The sequence below is a fragment of the Molossus molossus genome, unplaced genomic scaffold, assembly GCF_014108415.1.
Source record: "Molossus molossus isolate mMolMol1 unplaced genomic scaffold, mMolMol1.p scaffold_m16_p_16, whole genome shotgun sequence".
NCBI lineage: Eukaryota > Metazoa > Chordata > Mammalia > Chiroptera > Molossidae > Molossus > Molossus molossus.
Genome location: NW_023425351.1, coordinates 41,765,754 through 41,790,804, shown reverse-complemented (window position 1 = coordinate 41,790,804; position 25,051 = coordinate 41,765,754). Strand labels below are relative to the sequence as shown.

Genomic DNA, 25,051 nt, shown 5'->3' with positions numbered 1-25,051 from the left:
TCTTTGAAAATCAATACTTGTTCTCTAGAATCTCACTGAGTCTGTAAAACACATTTTCTAACTTCTTACTTTGATAGTTTTCCAACCTATAGAAAATTAATAGTACAGTAAGTACTATATGCCCTTCACCTGGAGATTCACCAGTTGTTAACACTGTGAAACCCTTGTTTGTTCTCACTCTGTGTTCTTATTGTATGTGCATATACCACTTGAAAGTAAGTGGAGTGCATTATGAGTCTTCACCCCAAAATACTTAAAGTTGTATTTGGATGTCCTGTCCTTTCCTAACTTTCTGGAAGTGATATATGTGTCTACCTGTTTAGTAGGTGCCAATTCAAAACAACCCCAACTTATTCCTAAGCGTTTCCTGTGAGATGGGGTGAACTGAACACCTGTTTCTTAGACATATCATCCCCTCACAGGTGCAGGCTCTTCAGGTCATTCCTGCAGCGATTAGTTGACCTAAATCTCTCAGCCTGTGGTATTTCTAATACTAAAAACGAGATCTCTCATTTCCATGCCCGAGCATATTTTACTTCCTAGAACAGGAGATAACATTACTCCATTTGCAAGTTCAATATGGCTATTCCAGTGTTCAAAACTAACTCTGAATGTATGGTTCATCTGAACCATGTCCTAGCTCCATTGGGGTCTGATTCTGAGTTTATATTTTGAAGGTAGAGCCAGGAATGTGGTTTGAGTTTGAAGCCAGAACTGGGACAGACTATTACCAATCCCACACACCCTTGTTATCATATTCCATCTCCATATGGCCAAACCGTCCCACCCCATGGATTATATAGGTCAATAACTTTATGCAAAATATCTAAAGAACATTCTGGCACCAAAAAAGTAGGATAAAAGATTGTTATTTCAAATAAAACAGAAGCAGCCTTAAAAGTTATCAATGCTGATATTTTGAACCTCATTTTAGATAAATTGTTTGCTGTGGGTTCCACCATCTATTTGCCAAGATACCCTGGGAGAGCCAGTAATTAAGCTATAGTGGGGACAAGAGTGAGCATCTCAAAAATTAAGGGCATCTTTCTGTGTTTCTGGCCTGACTTCTAACTGCATTATTAAGCTGTGGAGCAACCCTTCCTTCTATTATGTTTGTTTTATCTTATTTGCTCATGGAAAGAAACAGATTCTGCTAATTTTTAAATTGTGGTAAATTGACACTAACTAGACAGGTTACCTGTTGCAGTCTATGAAAAACGGTAATTGAGACATAAGCTGGGTGCCCTGGGGCCAGAATTTGCCTGCTATGTAGCTGTGTGACGTTGCACAAGTCATTTTCCTTCTCTGGCCCTCTGTTCTCTTCCCTAAGCAGTCTCCAGGTCAACAAGGAGGGGAGAAAGGGTGGTAGGGGAGGAGAGGAGCACTAAGCTTCCACTAATTCTGAAATGCTAGGAAACAGATAACACTCTGAATAAAGTGATGTTGTAAACTACACATCTTTAATCTAATTTAAATGGCAAATTTACAAGGGCCTGCTCACTGTATCCAGTGATACTTCTGATTGCAGATGAGGATTTTGTTGTCATCAAAGCACACATACCAGAGCCACTAATTGGAAACAGCACTTGGAGTGGTTTCCTCAAGTTACTGTATGTCCTTGAAAGTAACTAGACCACCTTCTGTTAGAAACACTGCAGATGTGAAGCTTCCCTCCCCAATAGTTAGTGAGGATTAGTGAGGATTTACTGTGTCATTACTATTTACAAGTATGTGCTAAATGAATTTAATGAGCATGCAATCAACCTTGAATAATTAGGTAACTTTTCGGAAAAATAAAGACTATGATATACCAGTTTATCAGGAAACTGTTATTAATACCTGCTTTATACCTATAAATGTCTTGTTCTTTTTGAATAATATGAATTAGCCCTGGCTGGTTTGGCTCAGCGGTTAGAGCGTTGGCCTATGGTCTCTAGAGACCCGGGTTCGGTTCTCACTAAGGGCATGTACCTCGGTTGCAGTTTGTCCCCGGCCTTGGTTGGGTCATGTGGATGGCGACCACTCGATGTGTCCCTTTCACATCGATGTTTCTCTCTCTCTCTCTCTCCCTCCCACTCTATCTGAACAAAAAGTGGAAAAATGTCCTCGGGTGAGGATAAAAAAAAAAATAGAATAATATGAATTAACTAGATTTTAGAAGTCAGCAGGCAACTTTTTATTGCACACCCTTAATTGTCAAAATCTGAATTCTGAAACAAGCTTGTGCTATCAAAAAAAATGAATGTTTGGAATAGTCAAACCCCAGTTGATTATGAAATACTCCCTTTGAGATCTTCCTAGAGCCAAAGGTCAAAATCTATTATTTCCAGACAGTTTATCCTCACTTTGGTAGTAGTTCAGTTCAAATAGTATTTAATAAATAATTTATTTGTGTCAGATCCTTTACTGGTCATTAGGATTCCAAAGATGAATTGATGAGTAAGTCACAGCATAGCTCTGCTCTCAAGGAGCTTCTAGTCTAGAGGGGAAATGAACTTGTAAAAATAATTATAATATAGTATAATATATATATACCAATGGAAGTTCATAAAGACTCAGTTCAGAAGAGGGAGGTCAGAAAAGCTAAAGTAGAAGATAGATCTAAAGAAATTATTCGTAATTCAATACAAAGAGATAAAAAGAAAATATGAGAAACAATTTAGGAAACAAGAAGGATATAATGCAAGAGTCTCAGATACTTGTAAGAGGAGTTCCATATGGAAAGTATAGAGAGAACAAAAGAGAGATGACAGTCAAAGAGCTAATAGTTGAGAACTTAACAAAAGTCCTCAAATTGAGGAAACATGAGTCCTAGGCAGAAAGTAATTCACATGTAGAAAAATGTAGTGAAACTGCTAAAAACCAATGACAAAGAAAATCTTAAAAGAATCCAGAAAAAAATGACAGATTACCTTACAGAGGAGCAACAATTAGATTGACAACCTACTTCTCAACAATAAAGGCCAGAAGACAATGGAATAATACCATCAAAGTTTTGAATGAAATAACTGGTAGCCTGTATTTCTGTGTTCAGGGGGAAAGATGACATGAAGATATTTGCAGAACAACAAAGAACTTCAACTCAAAGAATTTCATTGAAAGGTCTACTAAAATTTCTTAAGGAGGAACACTGAACCCAGAGTAAAAATTGAGATACAATAACATAATATCCCAAAAGTAGGAAAACCCAAATGTCCATCAACTGATGAATATATAAATAAAATGTGGTATATCTATAAATAGCCATGGTAAGGAATAATACATGCTACAACAAAATGAGCCTTAAAAACATCGTGCTAAGTGAAGGAAACCAGACACAAAAGGTCACATATCATATGAGTCCCTTATATATGTCCAGAATAGGCAAATCCATTCAGACATAAAGTAGACTGGTGGTTGCCAAGGACTGAAGGGAAGAGAAAATGGGAAGTGACTGACTGCTAATGAATTTGGAGTTTGTTTTGCGGGTGACAAAACTGTTCTGAAATCAGATAGTGGGGATGGTTGCACAACTCTGTGAATATACTAAAAAACTATTGAATTTGCATACTTTAAAGAGGTGAATATTATGGTATGTAAATTATATCTCAATAAAACTTTTTAAATAAAAAGAGCAGTGATATACAAAGAAATAGATAAATATGAATAAATAAGGCAAGTATGGGCTGTATAAAACAATAATAATGACCAATTTGGATATAAAAAAAAGTAGAACTAATATACTAAATATGTAAGATAGGAGAGAAGAGACTGTAGCAAATGAAAGTTTTTATAATGTTCAAGGGGATGGGAATATTGATTAGCATTAGAATTTATATCAGGAATGCATGATAAATTTAACAGTGGAGAAACTGTATCACTTACACATTGCTGTTGGGAATGTAAAATGATACAGCTGCTATGGAAAATACTTTGGCTCTTCCTTTCAAAACTAAAACTGGACTTACCACATGACCAAGCAATTATACTTTTGTGCATTTACTCCAGAAAAAAACTTATTTTCATACAGAATTTAAACACAAATGTTCATAGTATCTTTATTCATACAGCCCCAAACTGGCTGTCATTGTTTTAACATTCACTGGCACCCACTGACTGTCAAATGTCATTCAGTGGGTGACTGGCTAAACAAATTGTGGTATATCTGTACCATGGAATACTGCCCAGCAATTAAAAGGAACACACTACTCATCCAACAACTTGGATTAACCTCAAGACTGAAGCCAACTTCAAAAGGATACATACTACGTGACTCCATTTATGTAGCATTTGTGAAATAATATAGTTATAGATATGGAGAACAGATTAGTGGTTGCTAGAGGTTAGGGATGGGGAGGGGAGGAAGATGGGTATAACTCTAAAGGCAATGGTGATGGTATGTTGTGATGGCACAGAAGAGTGTCTTGATCACACACACATGCACACATACACATGCAAGTTTAACTAGTGATATCTGAAAGATCTTTACCAATGCTGATTTCTTTGTTTTGATATTTTACTGTATTTGTATAAGATGTGAACATAGAGAAGAGGGCTGGGGAAAGAATGCATGGGATGTAATGGTACATTTCTTTACTACCTATGATGAATCTATAATTATTTCAAAATAAAAATTTAAAAGGGGACATAGAGACTAAAAGGAAAATACTAAAGATCAATGAATCCAAGAAGCTAGTTCTTTGAAAAGATAAGCAAGATTAGCCAGACTCATCAAGAAACAGAGAGAACCCAAATAAATAAAATCAGAAATGAAAAATGTGATATAAAAACTGACACCACAGAAATGCAAAGAATTGTAAGAAAATACTATGGACAACTATATGCCAACAAACTGGACAACCTGGATGAAATGGACAAATTCCTAGATACACAGTCTTCCAAAACTCAATCAGGAAGAATCAGAAAACCCGAATAGGCCAATACAACTAATGAAATTGAAGCCATAATCAGAAATTTCCCAGCAAACAAAAGTCCTGGACCAGATGGATTTACAAGAGAGTTTTACCAAATATTCAAAGAAGAACTAACACATATCCTCCTCAAACTATTCCAAAACATTCAAGAGGAAGGAACACTTCCAAGGTATTTTTACGAAGCCAGCATTATGCTAATTCCAAAACCAGATAAAGACACTACAAAGAAAGAAAATTACAGACCAGTGTCCCTGATAAACACAGATGCTAAAATCTTCAACAAAATATTAGCAAATCAGAACTAGCAATACATGAACAAGATCATGCACAGTGACCAAGTGGGATTTATTTCGGGGATTCAAGGCTGGTACAATATTTGCAAATCAATATATGTGATACATCACATAAATAAAATGAAGGATAAAAATCACAGAAAAAGCATTTGACAAAATCCAGCACCCGTATTTTATTAAAACTCTCAGCAAAGTGGGAATGGAGGGATCACACCTCTACATAATAAAAGCCATATATGACAAGCCTACAGCCAACAACATACTCAATAGGCAAAAACCAAAAGTGTTTCCCTTAAGAACAAGAACAAGACAGGGATGTCTGCTTTCACCACTCTTATTCAACATAGTACTGGAAATCCTAGGCACAGCGATCAGACAAAAAGATAAGATAATAAGCATCTAAACTGGAAAGGAGGAAGTAAAGTTATCATCATTTGCAGATGACACTTTATTGTACATAGAAAACCCTAAAAACTCCACCAAGAAATTAGATTTAATAAATGAATTCAGCAAAAATAGCAGGATACAAAATCAACATCCAGAAATTGATGGAATTTTTATATACCAATAATGAACTATCAGAAAGAGAAACTTAAAAAATTCCATTTACCATTGCAACAATAAAAAAAATAAGATACCTAGGAATAAACTTAACCAAGGAGGCAAAAGACCTGTTCTCAGAAAACTACAGGACACTGAAAAAAGAGATAGAAGATATAAATAAGTGAAAGAATATACTGTGTTCATGAATTGGTAGAATTAACATCATTAAAATATCTGTACTACCCAAAGCAATCTATAGATTCAACGCAATACCTATTAAAATACCAATTACATACTTCACTGAACTACAGCAAATACTCCAAAAATTTATGTGGAACCAAAAAAACCACCAAGTAGCTGCAGCAATCTTGAGAAAGAAGAACAAAGTTGGAGGGATCACAATAGTGGATATCAAACTATACTACAAAGCCATTGTAATCAAAACAGCATGGTGTTCACACAAGAACAGGCATATACATCAATGGAACAGAATGGAGACCCCAAAAATAGACCCACACCATTAGAGTCCATTAATATTTGACAAAAAAGGCAAGAGCATACAATGGAGTAAAAACAATTTATTCAACAAATGGTGTGGGAAAACTGGACAGGCAGTCCTGGCTGGTTTGGCTCAGCAGTTGGAGCGTCCGCCTGCGGTCCGGAGAGACCCAGGTTCGGTTCCCGCTAAGGGCATGTATCTCGGTTGCAGTTTGTCCCCAGCCCTGGTTGGTCGTGCGGGTGGCAGTCACTCGATGTGTCCCTTTCACATCGATGTTTCCCTCTCTCTCTCTTCCTCTCTCTCCCTCCCACTCTATCTGTACAAAAAATGGAAAAATGTCCTCAGGTGAGGATAAAAAAAAAAAAAAAAAACTGGACAGGCACAGCAAAAAGATAAAACTAGACCACCAACTTACAGCATACACATGAATAAACTCAAAATGGATAAAAGACTTAAATGTAAGTCATTAAACCATAAAAACCCTAGAAGAAACCATAGAAGAAAAAACCCTAAAATCTGAGACATCTCACATGGCAGAATTTTTGCTGATACATCTCCTAGGGCAAGAGAAACAAAGGAGAAAAATGAACACATGGGACTACATCAAACTATAAAGCTTCTTCACAGCAAAAGAAACCATCAAAATGAAAAGGGAACCCACTGTATGGGAGAGCATATTTGCCAATGATATATCAGATAAGGGGTTAATTTCCAAAATATATAAAGAACTCATACAATTCAACAAAAGGAAGACAAACAATCCAATTTAAAAAATGGGCAAAGGACCTGAATAGACACTTCTCCAAAGAGGACATACAGATGGTCAAAAGACATATGAAAAAAATGCTCAAAGTCACTAATCATCAGAGAAATGCAAATTAAACCCACAATGAGATATCACCTCACACGTGTCAGAATTGATTTATCATCAATAAATCAACAAGCAACAAGTGCTCTCAAGCATTGGAGAAAATGGAACCCTAGTACATTGCTGGTGGGAATGCAGACTGGTGCAGCCACTGTGGAAAACAGCATGGAATTTCCTCAAAAAATTAAAAACGCAACTGCCGTTTGACCCAGCAACCCCACTTGTGGAAATATATTTTAAAAACCCTAAAATATCAATCAGAAGGAATATGTGCACCCCTATGTTCACAGCAGCATTATTTACAATAGTTAAGATATGGAAACAGCCCAAGTGCCCATCAATAGACGAATTGATAAAAACACTGTGGTACATTTACACAATGGAATACTTGCAGCCTTAAAAAATAAAAATCTCTTACCCTTTGAGATGACATGGATGGACCTGGAGATTATTATATCCAATGAAATAAGCAATTCAGAGAAAGGCAAATATCACATAATCCCACTTATTTGTAGAATCTGATGAACAAAATAAATTGACCAACAAAATAAGTCCCGAGGCATGGAGGCATGGAACAAACTGATGTATCTCAGGGTGGGGGTGGGGATGAGAAGAGATAATCCAAAAAATTCATACGCACATATGCCTAACCAGTGGGCAGAGACAATAGTGTGAATAGTGTGGTGAAGGACTTGAGTGGGGGGCTGGGTGGAGAGGGGAAAATGGGGGAAATTGGAGACATCTGTAATACTGTCAAGAATAAAAAATATATATTTATAAAAAAGGAAAAAAATTAGCACTGGCCAGTTTGGCTCAGGGGTTAGAGCCCGCAGACCAAAGAGTCCTGAGTTTGATTCTGGCCAAGGGCATGTATCTCGGTTTCAGTTTGTCCCTGGCCTTGATTGGGGTCATGTGGGAGGCAACCAATCGATGTATCTCTCTCACATCAATGCCTCCCTCTCTCTCTCTCTCTCTCTCTCTCTCTCTCTCTCACTCCCTCTCTCTCTCTCTCTCTTCTTCCCTTCCTCCCTTCCACTCTATCTGAAGATAAATGGAAAAATATCCTCGGGTGAGGATTTTCTTAAAAAATAAAAAATTTAAATGAGAGATATCTGTAATACTGTCAACAAAAAATAAAAAAAATATATTGATAGTAATTAGTAAAAGGCTATAACTAAGATGTATATCTTCCTAGCCAGAAGAGTAGGGGGAAGAAAAGAAAAAGAAAACTCAATCCAACAGGATTCAGGAAAAGAGAAAATAGAGAGCAAATAAAAAGAAAGATACCTACACACAAAAATATATTTGTATTCAAAATAAACAACATGGACTAAAATTCCCAGTGCACAGAATGTCTCAGCATTGTTGTTTTTTTTTGTTTTTATCCACTTATTTTGTATGTATAAGAGGCCTGGCTAAAACATAATGACAGAAATGTTGAAAGTAAAGGGAGGTGGAAAGTTGCAAATATTAAAAGAAAGCAGTCACATTATATTAATTCAATGAAATAGACTTTAAAACATTATCGAGATTCTAAAAGTCAATACATAATGATAAAAAGGAACAATTAACTGGGGAGACAACATCACTAATCATCAGAGAGATGCAAATTAAAACAACAATGAGGTATCACCTCACACCTGTCAGAATAGCTGCCATCAACAAATCATCAAACAACAAATGTTGGCGAGGGTGTGGAGAAAAGGGGACTCTAGTACACTGCTGGTGGGAATGCAGACTTGTGCAGCCACTATGGAAAACATATGGTGTTACCTCAAAAAATTAAAAATTGAACTTCCATTTGACCCAGTGATCCCACTTCTATGAATATACCCTAAGAAGCCTGAAACACCAATCAGAAAGAATATAGGTACCCCCCATGTTTATAGCAGCACTATTTACATTAGCTAAGATCTCGAAACAGCCCAAATGTCCATCAGTAGACGAATGGATAAAAAAGCAGTGGTACATATACACAATGGAGTACTATGCAGCTGTAAGAAAGAAAGATCTCTTATCCTTTGAGATGACATGGAGGGACCTGGAAAGTATCATCCTAAGCAAAACAAGCCAAACAGAGAAAGACAAGTATAATATGATCTCACTTATTTGTGGAATATAATGAACATAACAGTCTGAGGAATGGGGTAGTCCCAGAGACGTGGAAGTAGGGTACAGACTGACAATCCCCAGAAGAGGGGTTGGTGGGGGAGAGATAAACCACAGACCTTATATTCCTGTGTGCATGAACAATGGACATGGACAACAAAGCTGGGGACAGGGCAGGGAGGGTGGGGGAGGGGAAAATCAGTGGGGGGAAAAGGAGAAACATCTGTAACAAAAATAAATTAATTAATTGACTAAATAAAAAAAATAAAAATAAAACAGTCCTAAACTTGTATGCACCCAATGCTATTGTCTTAAAATATGTAAAGCAAAACTTGATATATTTAAAAGGAAAAATGAATAAATCCATGTTTGCCATAGATTTTTAATATACCCCCTCTTGGCAATTGATAGATGAAGCAATTCAAGATTTAGTAAGAGAATTAAAGACTTGAGCAAAGAATTATGGAGGTAGAGAGATGAATAGATAGATAGAATATATAAAATAGATTAACCCAACAATTATATACTTTCTTTTCCAGCATACATGGAACACTTATAAAACTTGGCTATACACTATGAAGTCACAAAACAAATTTCAATTTATACCACATACTAGGTCAAGAAGCAAATGTTAATTTACACACAGCATATTTTCTCCCTCCAACTCAATAAAATTAGAAAACAGTACCAAAGTGATAACCAATACTCCCTTTGTTTAAAAATATTTTAAAGCATGCCTCTGGATAGTATAAGGCTCAAGTATAAAAATAATAAAATAAGTAGAAAATATTTAGAACTAAATGCCAGTGAAAACTCTACATGCCAAAACTATGCAAGAAAACTTGGAAATGTATGGCCATACTTGCATATATTATTAGATAGAAAGAGGAAAAGATCATAAGAGTCCAAATAAAGAAGATTAAAAAAGGAAATTTGAGTATACAAAATAAAGATAATGAAAATAAATCTAGAAAAGAAAGAAATATATCAACTTCAGAAAAGTTATTTATCTCCTGGAGGGAGAAGAGACTGAAATACAGATAGCTACATTTGTAGCATTTTATTTCTCTGGGCAAAAAACAAAGATTTAACTGCTATGTGTTTTTTTTTAATTACTTTATTTTTTATAACAACTTTATTAAAATATAATTCATATACCTTACAATTCCTCATTTAAAGTGTACAGTTTACTGGTTTTAGTATTTTTACCGAGTTTTGCAACCATCACCACAATCAATTTTGGAACAATTTCATCACCTCAAATAAAAACCCTCCACCCTGTAGCTGTCATCCCCAAGCCATTTCTAGCCCTAAGCAACCACAAATCTGCTTTCTGTCTTTATAGATTTACCTGTTCTGGACCTTTCATAGAAATGGAATCATAGATTTTTTTCACTTAGCATAAACTTCTCAAGGCTTATCTAGATTGTAGCATGTCCATGCTTCATTCCTTTTTATTGCTGAATAGTATTCATTGTATGAATATATTACATTGTGCATACTCACTAGCTGATGGACATTTGAGTCCTTTTCACTTTGGGCTATTATGAATAATGCTGCTATGAATATTTGTGTACAGGGTTTTATGTGGACATGTTTTCATTTCTCTTGGATATATTTCTAGGAGTGGAATTGCTGAGTCAAATGGAAAGCCCATGCTTAACTTTTCGAGTCACTGCCGTTTCCAGTGTGCGTTCACCATTCTGTGTTGCCATCAGCAGCGTATGAGGGTTCTGATTTATCTTCATTCTTGCTAACACTTGTTATTATCTGACTTTTTATTTTAGCCATCTTATGAGGTATCAAGCAGTGTATCACTGTAGTTTTGATTTCCATTCTCTGTTAACTGATGATCTTGAACATCTTTTCATGTGCTTATTAGCCATTTGTCTTCTTTGGAGAACTGTATATTGAGATCCTTTGCCCATTTATATTTGGGTTATTTGTTTTTTTAGTATTGAGTTATAAGAGTTCTTTATATATTCTAGTTACAAGCCCTTTATTATATATATGATATACAAATATTTTCTACCATTTTATGGGTTGTCTTTTTACTTTCTTTATAGTGTTTTTTGAAATAAAAAAGTTTTAAATATTGAGTAGATCCAAATATTTTTTTTCCTTTGTTGGTTGTGTTTCTGATGTCTTATCTATAAGAATCCATCGTCAAATCCAAAATCATGAAGATTTATTCCCATGTTTTAGTCTGAGAATTATATAGTTTTGGCTCTTACATTTAGGTCTTTGACTGATTTTGAGTTAATTTTTGTACATGGTGTGAGGTCAACAGCTGTACCATTTTACATCCTCAGCAGCAAAGCACAAGAGTTCCAATTTCTTCACATCCTTACCAACATTTGTTATTTTCTTTCTTTCTTTTTCTTTATTATAGTCATCCTAATGGGTGTGAAGTGATAGCTCATCATGGTTTTGAATGGCATTTCCCTAATAATTAGTACTGTTGAGTATCTTTTCATGTGCCTGTTGACCATTTGTATATCTTCTTAGGAGAAATGTCTATTCAAGTCCTTTGCACACTTTCCAATTGATTTATTTTTGTTGTTGTTGAACTATAGGAGTTATTTATTTATTCTGTATATCAATCTTTATCAGATATGTGACTTGTAAGTTATTTCTCCAATTGCATGGGTTGCCTTTTTATTCCATTAATAGTGTCCTTTGATGCACAAAGATTTTAATCTTAATGAACTCCAATTTGTCTGTGTTTTTTTCTTCTTTTGTTGCTGTGCTTTTGGTGTCATATCAAATAAATCATTGCCAAACCCTGCTATCAATTCTAAACACTTGCTCTGGTGGCATTTAAACTACTCAGTGAATGGTTTAAAGAATTTTGAAGTTGTATCTATTTATCAATTTACTTTTGTGATTATGGAAGATTTTCATAATTGTTCATTTAATCCCAAACCCAAATTTTATCTGAATCTTTTATTTTCCTGATTGCTGACAAATGTATTTAATTGGAAATCAAAAGCATGGAAATAGCACATTGTATTATGATACAGTTGTTCCCCATGAGGAATAGTGATCAAAATTATTGCCAACTGCCTTTATTAGGAAAAGAAAATTCTCAACTGATTAAAGACTATGGATATTATATATCAACTATTAAATGGGTTTTCAACTTTCTTGCTTCATTATTTAAAAATACTAAATTTCACTTCAGCACATATAATAAAGTTGTAAAACTTCAAAGACATTTTGCATTTTGAAAAGGATTCCTTATGGTTGTAATGTTCATTTGAAATTCAAATAACTCCTTGGAATTTGAAGCTAACTAGAAGTTTTATGTACTATAAGAAGAGGGGAAAAGATTCCTTAAATCATTGCTAATTTATGATGCTAGAAGATATTATAGCTTTGTATTTAAATAGGAGCTGCTAATGCATCTTTTGAAATCATGAAACAATAGATGCACTACCTATAGTAAACCTCTTGAGCAATGTGTAAGAACTAATTTTTAACCTATATACTTCTTGTTTTAAACCATTATACACATTTCCAGGCAAGTATTTTTCAAGCTCCTAATTTTATACAGAAGATAATGTCAAAGACCCAATAGAAGTCTAAGACATGGTTCTCTTCTCTCAGATCGTTTGCCATCTATTTGTGGAGCCTAATGATACACATGACAGTGCAAAAGAAGGACTAAGGGATTGTTCACTGTTTAGAGTCTGAGAAAGTAAAGATGGGCTACTAATCCTAATGAAATCATTTTTCATGTTCCAGACAGCCTTCACAAATGGATGCTAAGTAAATATTGGCTGAATGAATGAATGAATGAATGAATGTATCAACTTAAAAATTTTTGTTTTGGGGGTTTTTCTTCAGTAAATATCTTACAAGTGCTATTTAGTGTACCACCTAAAGAAAACATTTTCTTTTTCAGTTGCATCTTTTTGGAGTTTTGCTGGCCATTTTAGGAAACTTGGTAATCAGCATTTCCCTAAATATTCAGGTAAGAAGAGCTTACTTTTCTAACTCTGAATTTTTCTTTTAATTTCTTTTACTTTATTTTATTTTCTCCATTACCATTTATCCCCTCTATGCCCTCTTCCACCTCTCCGCCCCGCAATCACTGAACTTTTCAAACACATGACTTTAATAAGCCACTAGCACTTTTGCCTTCTTGGGCTCTTTCTCCATTAAAAATATAAAAATTATATTTTATGATCTCACCAATATAAACGTAAATATAACCCAGCGGAATTACCTTCATATTTTTTCTTCTTCTGATTTTAAGAGATTAAATGTTTTTGTGGCCCTCTTAATAGTATCGTGTACCCTAGGCAAGGTGTCTAGGTGGCTTATGAATTTGTAGCACCCTTAAATCTTTTTTTTTTTCCTCACCCGAGGACATTTTTCCATTTTTTTGTTGTTGTTGTTCAGATAGAGTGAAAGAGAGAGAGAGAGAAACATCGATGTGAAAGGGACACATCAAGTGGCTGCCACCCGCACGACCAACCAGGGCCGGGGACAAACTGCAACCGAGGTACATGCCCTTAGCGGGAACCAAACCCAGGTCTCTCTGGACCGCAGGCCAACGCTCTAACCGCTGAGCCAAACCGGCCAGGGCGAATTTGTAGCACCCTTAGACATTCATAATATTTTTATTTTATTTTTTTATTTTTTATTTATTGATTTGAGAGAGAGAAACATCAATGAGCGAGGACATCGACTGGCTGCCTCCTGCATGCCCCCTACTGGGGATCAGGCCCACAACCTGGGCATGTGCCCTGGAATCGAACCAGTGGCCTCTTGGTGCAGGGGTCGATGCTCAACCACTGGGCCACACTGGCTGGGCAGACATTCATAATCTTGGCATAAGCTAAGATTTTCTTTAATGTTCTGTTTTCTTCTAGTACTTTTATTATTTTCTTAAAAGTAATCTAGAGTTGTACATACTTTTTATAAGGAAGTTTAGTAATCATTAAAATCAATAAGGAGATAGGGCTTTATTCAGTGGCCAGTTTTTCAGGGATTTATCTGTTTAAAATACAAAGAAATACTCAAACCAGATATAAATAATTCTCCCCTCAACCTAACTCCCTGCCACCAAAGCATTCTCCCCTGCTGTGTTCATTGTGGTAGCTACTTGGATTCACAAATTTGAATCTCTTTTCAAAGATTTTTCTGTAGTAATTTATTAAGTTTATTTTATTAATGTTTATTTTGGCACCTGGACTTTTTGATATTCTTAAATAAGTGTTTTGGGGCAACAAGATTGCTGCAGAACACAAGTGTCATGAAAGCCACCACTAAATCAAATCAAAAATGGGAAAGGAAAAGACTCCTATCAACATCGTCATCATTGGACACGTAGATTCTGGCAAGTCTACCACTACTGGCCATCTGGGCTATCCACATGCGTGGTGGGATTGACAAAAGAACCATCAAAAAATTGGAGACGGAGGCTGCTGAGATGGGGAAGGGCTCCTTCAAGCATGCCTGGTTCTTGGATAAACCAAAAGTTAATGTGAGCGTAGTATCATCGCTGATATCTTCCTGTGAAAATTCGAGATCAGCATTATGTGACCATCGCTGATGCCCCAGGAGACAGACACTTCATAAAGGACATGATTATAGGCCTGTCTCAGGCTGACCGTGCTGTCCTGATAGTTGCTGCTGGTGTTGGTGATTTGAAGCAGGTGTCTCCAGGAATGGACAGACCCTGAGCTTGCCCTTCTCGCTGATACACTGGGTATGAAACAACTGATTGTTGGTGTTAACAAAGTGGACTTCACTGAGCCTCCTTACAGCCAGAAGAGATGAGGACATCATTGAAGAAGTCAGCACCTACATTAACAAAATTGGCTACAACCCTGACACAGCTGCATTTGTGCCATTTTTTGGTTGGAATGGTGACAACATGCTGAAGCCAAGTGCTAACACGCTTTGGTTCAAGGGATGGAAAGTCACCCATAAAGATGGCGATGCCAGTGGAACCACACTGCTTGAAGTCCTGCATTCTGCCACCAACTCTTCCGGCTGACAAACCTTTGATTCTGCTTCACCAGGATGTCTACAAAATTGGTGGTACTGGTACTGTCACTGTGGACCGTGTGGAGACTGGTGTTCTCAAACCCGGCATGGTGGTCACTTTGCTCCAGTCAATGCTATGACTGAAGTAGTCTGTTGAAATGCACCACAAAGCTTTGAGTGAAGCTCTTCTGGGGACAATGTAGGTTCCAACGTCAAGAACGTGTCTGTCAAAGATGTTCAGTTGTGGCATTGTGGCTGGTGACAGCAAAAATGACCCACCAATGGAAACAGCTGGCTTCACAGCTCAGGTGATTATCCTGAGCCGTCCAGGCCAAATCAGAGCCAGCTCTGCGCTGGAATGTCACACAGCTCATATTGCTTGCAGATTTGCTGAGCTGAAGGAGAAAGTTGATCATCGTTTTAAGAAAAAGCTGGAAGATGGCCTAAAGTTTTTGAAATCTGCTCATAGTGTCGTTGTCGATATGATTCCTGGCAAGTCCACATATGTTGAGAGCTTCTATGACTATTCTCGTCTGGCCATTTTGCTGTTTGTGACATGAGACAGACAGTTGCTGTGGGTGTCATCAAAACAGTGGACAAGAAGGCAGCTGGAGCTGGCAAAGCCACCAAGTCTGCCCAGAAAGCTCAGAAGGCTAAATGAATATTATCCCCAATACCTGCTGCCCCAGTCTTAATCAGTGGTGGATGAACTGTCTCAGAACTGTTTGTCTCAATTGGCCATTTAAGTTTAATAGTAAAAGACTGGTTAATGATTACAGTGCATCATAAAACCTTCAGCAGGAAAGAAGAATGTTATGTGGGCCATTTGGATTTTTCGTGTGTGTGGCAGTTTTTAAGTTATTAGTTTTTTGGGGTTTTTTAATCCTCGCCCAAGGACATTTTTCCATTTTTTTGTTCAGACAGAGTGGGAGGAAAAGAGAGAGAGAGAAACATCAACGTGAAAGGGACACATCAAGTGGCGGCCTCCCACACAACCCAACCAGGGTTGGGGACAAACCGCAACCGAGGTACATGTCCTTAGCGGAAACCGAACCCGTCTTTCTGGATCGCAGGCTGACCCTCCAACCGCTGAGCCAAACCGGCCAGGGCTAAGTTATTTGTTTTTAAAATCAATACTTTTTAATGGAAACAACTCGGCCAAAAATCTGTCACAAAATTTTGAGACCCATTAAAATAAAGTTTAATGAGAAAAATAAAATAAAATAAGTATTTTGGTAGTGGACCTAAAGGTCACTTAACTCCCTCACGTATACCTCATCTTTAGATAGTACTGATACGTATTTTACAGAGTTGTTATGAGAACTAAGCAACACTCATATATGAGAAGTCCCTTTAAACTATAAAATGCTCTATCAGTGTGAATCATTTTTGCTGTTAGTATGTTTGGAACAAACACAAAACCATACTAATTGCTGTACAATTATCTGAAAATAAATTTTAAAGCCATGATGTGAATTTATAGGGTAAAAAGATTTAAAACAAGTTTTGACTGGGTAGAAATATTTTCTTATTCTGATTTACTTCTAGAAATACTCTCATCTTCAGTTGGCACACCAAGAACACCCAAGGCCATTCTTCAAGAGCGTGTTGTGGTGGGGAGGAGTTCTACTGATGGCCATGGGAGAGACGGGCAACTTCGCAGCCTATGGATTTGCCCCTATTACTCTCGTCGCTCCGTTAGGCTGTGTGTCTGTTACAGGTGAGCCATTTTTCTACGTTTTGACAAATGGAAATTTTAAGAGATCAGAAAGTTGGTGGAAAACACACAACTTAACATAGGTACAAAGAAAGATCAATTTTCTGTTTTCTTAGCATGTTAACTTGGAACAATTATACTACTCATTTCAGTTATCCACTGTCATGCTGCCACATTAACCATGAATAAACTTGCATTTTGTAGCTATAATGCTATGTATAAAAGCCTAATTCCAAGTCTGAGTCTTAATAAATTAGCAGTAAAAGCAAATGTTATACTGTGCTTTTTAATCATTAATGAATCATCTAAAAGCATTTGTAATACAATTTATATTCTATACATATGTTAAACTGACATTACATGTACTTAGATTAGACCCTTTGATGCCTGATCTTGACCCCATAGTTTAGTATCCTTTTTACATTAAGAATGAAATATTTGTTACTTTAAAAATTTATACTATTTACTAAAGACATTTAGAAAAGAGAATGTAAGATGTAGCTAAAACACTAAAAAAAAAGAGCAAAAATCAATGCAAAAAAAGGAGAACAGATTCTCTAAACCTTGTTAAAATCAATAAGATCTTTTTATTTTTACTCTCTATTTGCTGCTATGGAAACAGCATGTCTCTAAATTACTGTGAATTTGGGAACTTCATTGAAATAGAAACAAGTTGATGGTTATTGTCTGGTAACAACCAGATCAGGCATAACATGTGCTTACATATCCCAATTTTAATATTTCTCCTAAAAAGTAGAAGATGATCTTAAAGAACACATCACTTTAACTGAAATAATGTGTATTCAAAGAGAATTTTATTTTGTTTTTGCAAGTAGTTTCCCCTTCTTAATCATTTAAATATTTAAAATGCACTCATGATATCCAATAATAGAATATTTGGCAAAGGACACTTTTTGAGCTTTCTAGAAATTTCTCATTTAAAATCACCATGCAGTTACTACTCTGAATAGGCTCACAACTTATGTAATTCTTCACCATTTTTAACATTCAAAGTGAGCAATTTGAGTATATCTTATCTTCTATTTAGTACTTGTACTATGTTTGAGATTTTATTTTACTTTCAAAATCTGAGAAATAACAGATAAAAGATCTAGTTATATGGCCAACCTGGGATTTCTACAGGCCCCACTTCCCCAGTTGTTCTGAAACTGTTCTATTGTTCTGCGTGATGACTGGCTATTCAGAGCTGATCTTCAGCTTTCTGCTCAGTTTCCATGAGATAGCGCCAGAAAAGAAGTGTCAAACAGTGACCTGGGGGAGGGTTGAGTGTTAGCACATTATATTGAAATTCTCTCTTTGTCTCAAGACTCCCAGTCCTAGGAAATCATTTTTCTGGGAACAAGAAAAAGAGAGCTCCTCTAGCTAGAGAGAAAGAGGGATGTGGCTGGATGTATTGTGAAGATCAGAGATTTCACAGGAATGAAATACAGCCAGGGCCTCTTGGGACCTGAAGTGAAAATCCAGAAGTTGCCAGAAATTTAGGGCCAGCCTTGACCTCGCAGACCCTCAGTGAAGCTGCCTGTGTAAGTGCTTGTTTTGGCATGACTTGCTCGAAGCCCCCAGTCACGGAAAGCTTCCTGGGTCCCACCTGCCCCTCACAGCATCCTGTCTCCCCAAGTCCTCCCACTCAAACCCCACGTCCACTGCCTCAAAAGTGAGCTTTGCTTAATGCTTCACGTCATTTTTGTGGGGGTGAGCTTAGCCCCAATTAATGTTTCAACTTTAGAACATTTTTAGCAACCTTCCTCTCTGCCCATTTAAAATGATTCAAAGAAGTAAATTATAGCCTCAAACACAAATCATTTCCTACTTTACAATCTTTGAAAACAATAATATAGGCTCAGAAATAATAGCCCCACAACACTCCTGAGCTGAGTTGAAATGTTGTGAAAGGCCGTAGGTGGGTTAGGGACTACTGGTGATTGAGAATTTTCTCCAGAACAGTCCCCTGCCATCCTGAGGTTCTTTATAAAGATTATAGAAACTCTGGAGAATTCGAAGTGAAGGGGAATGTATTTTTAAAACAGACATACCTTATGACTGTTTTTACAGATGACAGGCAGAAGGGTGTCCACACGTTTCTTTGCTGGAACTTTTTCCCCCCTATTATTTCTTGGAAGCTTCAACCAGAAAATCAACCCTCCTTTTGAATTAAGAAAAAAAAAGATAATTTCTGTTGCATTGTTGCATGGAGGTTGCATATTTTTTTCTGGCTTCTTTTTCTTATGTTGATTTACAAATTTTAAAAAAAATTAAAATCTAGAACACTTCAGAAAGTTTAGCTCTTAAGTCCAAGTAAAGGGTACTTTCTGCCACGTCCTCCCTCCAGTCTGCTTCTCACCACTACACTCTCTGTTCCTTTCTTCTCCAGAAGGAAGGAGCACCTTTGCGGTGATTGTGTGCTAGGCTAGTCTCACTACACAGTCCTGCTGTTTTGTCTTTCATGATCCGAATCCCCGCTCCCTTTATACCCTGCAACTGAACAGGTGATTTTGGTCGTCGTTGTGTAAGTTAGGACTAGTGTGTAAGAAGCGCCGTGGTAAGCATTATGGATATTTCCATTTGCGCTCTCCCCACATTCCTGCCTCAAACCGCCTGCGTTTCTATCCTTTCGTACCCTCTGTGTGTCCTGCTTCCTCACTGACGTGCTCTGCTGAGACAGTTTCTCAAGCAGTTGTTCTGCTGCTTTCAGAGGTGTCCTGAGGATCAAAGAATTCCACAAACACGTTTCTGAAATACTAGATTTTCAAAGTTACACAGGCGTTGCTAGTGTGGGGTTCCTGGGGCCCCAGGATAGGTCCAGGCACAGGGTCAGTCTTTCAGAGGCAAAAGCAATAGGCCAGGTTTCCCAAACCTATTGACCACAAGATGCTTTTATATGAAGCATCTCTAGAAACAACAGTTGTGCTGGGGACCCTCTAGGTAATTCTTAAGCCAGTGCTCACCGGCAGGCACAGCATCTAGAGACGCAGCCCGATAGGTGCCTGGCCGTGCCTGGCAGTGGGTTGGATAATGGGAAATAATCCTGGTGCGTAGGCAGATCTGAGAGGCCAGGCCTGGGTCCCGCTCTGGCCAGCGTCAGCCCTCAGGTCCTCTTGTCACTCTGTACTTTTACTCGACTTTTCTCACTGAAGGCCTCTGTCAGTGAATAATAAATAGGTCTGAAAGCTTATTCCGCCTCAAAGGCGGGTTGTACTGGCAGTGTGGTCAATTCCAGATGTTGACTTGCGTTTGTATTTCCATAATTAAAAGCTTAATGGATGGTTTTTCCGTTTCATCTGGAGCCAAGGCTGGCACTTCCCCAGTAGCCAGGCAGGAGAACAGTCCAGAGCACGAGCTCCAGGGCGCACTGCAGTGTTCGAATCCCAGCCCTGCCCTGGCCAGCTCTGCGACCTCAGGCAGGTCGTTTGAACTGGTTTACGCCTCCATTGCTAATCTGTGAAATGGGGATAAAAAGAGTGCTTCCCTCGGAAGTTGTCACGGGGAGGTACTGGGTAACCCTGGCCGTTGAGCAGTGCGCTCTGCAGTAGCGTCTGACACTGTGGCAGCGCGGCTCTCGCTGTGATTTATCCTCGTTGTTATTACATAAGCAAACTTCACAATTCCTGCTGATGGAGTCTGCTTTCATGCCCCACGGGTGGCTGGTGGTTAAGTGTTCTAAAGTGAACAAACAAATTCAAGAGATGCTTGTTATTGCTCTGGTCCTGCCAGGGGTAGCTTTCAGGGAGCTGGAAAGAGCATCTTCACAGCTCATCTGCGCAGCCAGGAAGCACGAATTACCCTTTGACTCTTCCCCGTAGTTCCCACCGAAACACGTTGGAAAATACCGGAATTTCCAAGTAACCTCCCAAGACAAAATACATGTAGAAAACAGACCCCAAAGCTTGCCAGAGGAAACATGCTACCAGCCTAAGATGTGCGTGCACCTTGGTCTCTTCTGCTCGGCTCAGAGTACTTCCGTTCACTTCTGAGTCACTTTAGGGAAGCTGAAGGGCAGGTTCTGTCGGGCCTAACTGCAACGTAAGAATGTGTTTTCTGAAGAACTATTTACTCTACCAGAAACCTAGTCAAAGGAAAGAAGTTGGGTAGTCTGTGGAACTTGTACGAAAATATTAATCTTCTGCTACTGCTGCCTGTCCCCAGGACACCCTCGTCCTCAGGAGCCCGTCCTGCTCCTCCACTCAATTCAGCAGGCCGGTCCCTGCTCCCTTCACCCCGTGGGGGCCCTCCTCTCACCCGTCTGGTGCCTTTTCGTAAGTTAGCAAAAGCCAGCCTTTCTCATGATACTGTATTTCTGTCTGTCTGCAAATCGTAAAACATTGGCTTTATTAAAACAGGATACTCTTGTGCCGTCTGTCAGAAAACTGTCCTGGGAAATATACAGATCAGCAGACTCTGAGGCGTGGGTGGTCCCTCCTCAGATGGATTTAGTGCTTCTGTGCCCTGCCCAACCTGCTCCGCTGCACAGGTGGTCCTGACCTTCCCCTTCCCCTTGGGCAGTTCTCACCACGTTCTCAGTGACTTGTCTACTGTCCATCCTGGCTGTTCAGCTGAGACCCAGGAGACGGGGCTGTGTGTGTCTGGTTGCCTGCCCTCTACTCTTCCCAGGAGAGTGTGGCATGGGGCAACCACACAGGACAGCCTCGTAGAATTGGTTTGAAACTGAATTTTGATAAAACGAGGATAGGATGTTTCATTCTAGGGTTTTCGAATAGGAAAAAAAAAAAACCACTTGTTTGAAAGATTTCAATTCCTGATGAAATACAATGGTTAAATATTTCTTCGCAAGGGACTCGTGACTATTCACCATTGTAAATACCTAAAGGTTTATAAGTCTGTCCTTTGGGGGTGTCCTTCATTTAACATTTTCTTTTTTCTGTTCATCCCCATGACTGTGATCTGTGCTGTGCCTAAGCATTGAGAGATTATTTAAAATAATAAAGTTATCAACACTCCAAAGAGTTGAAGCCACATAGAATTAAGAAGATGCATGCTAGACCTACTCAGGATAAAATTAACTTGTCTAGGCGTGGCAAGCGAGGGGGACACGAAGGGAGATTGCTGCAGGGACAGGGAGGGTGGAACCAACAGAACATGATGGACATTTTTCAGTTTTATGCCTCCAAGTATACTTATTGAAAGGGATTAAAAAAGAGTTCGGTGAATATATCATCTTTTTCCAATTAAACTCGGGCAATACTTTAGAACTAGCTAAAGGTAAGACACTGATAATGTGCACCCAGGATACCAGGTACCATCTGAGTCAATGACCTTATTTTACTTCATTATTTCCAAGGTAAATATAAGTGAGTATTAAATAGATTATATTTGCGATGAATTATATGAGATCAAACACTTGGAATATTAAATGGAACGATAAAATTAATAGCAGCTAAGTCTCCTTGGCCCGGGAATAATTTCCTAAGAGAAGTAGTCACCCTCATCATGGGCTAATTTGGATTAAGATTGAGAGTTAATGCACTGAGAAAATGAGAAGAGAATGAGACATATGACTAATAAGTCTTTTCCATCTCTAATTTTCCCTAACATGTTGGCTTTTGCTCAAAATGAAATTCATGATGTGGAATATATGCTGCTCCGTGTATTTCTGGTGTGCTGTCAGGAAGCCCGAAACTGAAACGTGTCTGTAATCCCTTAGATGATGGTCAGAGCCCAGCCAGAAAGCCCGTCTGAGGCCTCTTGGAATTCCAAAGAAGTCATCTCAAGCAGAAACTTTGGTCTCCAAGATTTTTATTAGAAACAAATGAAAGAAAACATACACAGACCCATGAGCGAGTGACCGGTCATGTTCCACAAACCTACATACTGCGAAGTGCCCCAGCCAGTCAGAGCCCTGCGCTTAGGGCCTGGACGAGCTCACCGGAGCGCCAGGCCTCACGGGCAGCCTGTGACGGGGGCACTTCACATTTACGTTCATTTTCACGTTGGAAACATGCAAAGAGATCCTTTATCTCAGTGACTTACTGGGCTGTCTGCTTTAGCACACTGTCCCAAAGCCAGCCTAAAGAAGATGCATGAAATGAAACCCGGAGGTTCTCACCGGGTCTGTCTGCTCGGGCACCCAGCTGAGCATTCGGAAAACCTAAAAACTCCTTTCGAAGTGCCTTTTCCATCCCTCCTTACTGCTTGGGAATGCCATAAAGTATTTCTACAGAAATTGCTGTTAATGACGTAATGCACATTTAAATTTATAATACAAGGTTAATCTTTCCAATGATAGCATTTTTACTTTTTTGGAGGCTTTTCAAGTTTAATCACTAATGTGTGTCCAAAAAAAAAAAAAATTGTAGAAAAGAAAGGATTCTTAATTCAGGTAAATTTCCTCATTTGAAATTATGCAAATAATCTATGAACAACCTTTTCATTATCTTCAATAAATGACAATAGCAATTTTTTATTAAATCGAATTACTTCACACTTTTATCCCTGCCATTATGGATGGTAGGCCAACTTTTCTCTCTGCAAAGAAACATTTATCAAACAGTCACGTCCTCCGATCATCAGATCCTAACCCCATGGAGTACATTGTAATTGACATGCTTTTCCATTACAATCCTACCACTAACGGAAGGATAAGCACGGAGCAGCCCGTTCGTGCCTCAGTACGGAGAGTTGATGAGCCTGTGAGCTCGCTCGGTGTGTCCATGTGCTTGAAGCTTGTGACTGACATGAAAGTGCTGTTGTGGTTTGCTTTTGAGCAGCACAATAAAGCTGCCATTATAAATGGTCAGAAACCACAAGCCAGATATTTACATGTGAGGATCTGTTTGTAGCATTGTTATATAAATATGTTCCTTTCATGTCATGGTTTATTTATTTATTTTTTTTTATAAAATGGAGTTTTCTTTACTACGTTGTCTTCCACTTTCCTATATTATAAACATATACCCTGACTTCTCTTCAGATCCTAGACACTAAACAATAAATCAAGCTTCCAGGAAATGAAAGTGGAAGACTAGATCCGTGTTCACAAACTGGTGGACTGTCGGCCAGATCTGGCCTCTGCTGTGTTTTGTTTGGCTCAAACAACGCTTATAAGAATACAAATTATTTTCCCATGTTTCAAAACTGGACCATGACACACAAGAACTGGATTTTTGTCCAAAAGAGTCAGATTTGGTAGCCCTGGACTTGCAGTGTGCGAGGGCTGAATTATGACTGCCACCTGTCACTGATCTCGTGCAGCCCGAGTCACCACAGTCCCACTGTGCCTCATTGCTGCAGCCCACCCTCCGGACTTCTTCCTCTTTAAGGATTGCCTAACTGGCCACTGTGGGTATATGAGTTTGTGACCTGTGGACCAAAGGTTCTTTTTGTTTTTTCTTTCTAGTTGGATCAGATAAGAATATCATCTCGTAATTACATTTAAGTAACATGTAATTGTTTTTTTCTTAAGCTTTGGATTAAATTTGTCTTTTAAGAAGTGGCCAGAGACTTCCGGTCAAGATGGCGGCGTAGGGAAACGCAGTATCGCGTTCTCCCACAACCACATCCAAGTTACAACAAAACTACAGAACAACCATCATCCAAAACCGCCTGAAATCAAGCTGAATGGAAGTCCTACAACTACGGAATTAAAAAAAAAGGCAGCTACATCCAGACTGGTAGGAGGGGCGGCGGCGCGAGGGGTGGCGGCAGCGGCACGGCGGCGGCGCGGCGGGCTGGTCCCACACCCAAGTGTGGCGGATAAAAATCAGGAGGCTCCCGAGGCTGGGAAGGTCCTTCCTGAGGACTGAGGGGTCCCCGTCCCACACCAGGTGCCCCGCTCAGGTTTCCAGTGCCAGGAAGAGAAGTCCCCATAACTTCTGGCTGGAAAAACCAGCAGAAACTGAGGCTCAGGGAAGCTGACCTGGCTGGAGCCACAGGCAGCTCCCTAAAGGGCCCGCGCACAGACTGGTCGGACTCTCTCCCTCTAAGCTTGGAGGGGAGGCAGCTCCAGGGGCACCAGAGAAATACAGGGAGGAACTGAGCTGTTTGGCACTGGAGCGAGGGCTGGAGAGGGGGCTTTCTCCGGGACAAACGTGCTGTCAGAGGCCTTTGTTCCTTTGGTGAGCCCTTCCCTGGGGC

General features: G+C 38.7%; 1 protein-coding gene across 1 annotated transcript in view; it reads left to right on the top strand.

Annotated features, from left to right (window-relative positions):
• Positions 1-25,051, top strand: part of NIPAL2 (NIPA like domain containing 2) — a 91,476-nt gene that overhangs the window by 17,839 nt on the left and 48,586 nt on the right. The window contains exons 2-3 of the mRNA XM_036264152.1: positions 13,133-13,201; positions 16,774-16,945. Of these exons, the coding sequence (XP_036120045.1) occupies positions 13,133-13,201; positions 16,774-16,945 (241 nt within the window). The remainder of the gene's footprint in view (positions 1-13,132; positions 13,202-16,773; positions 16,946-25,051) is intronic.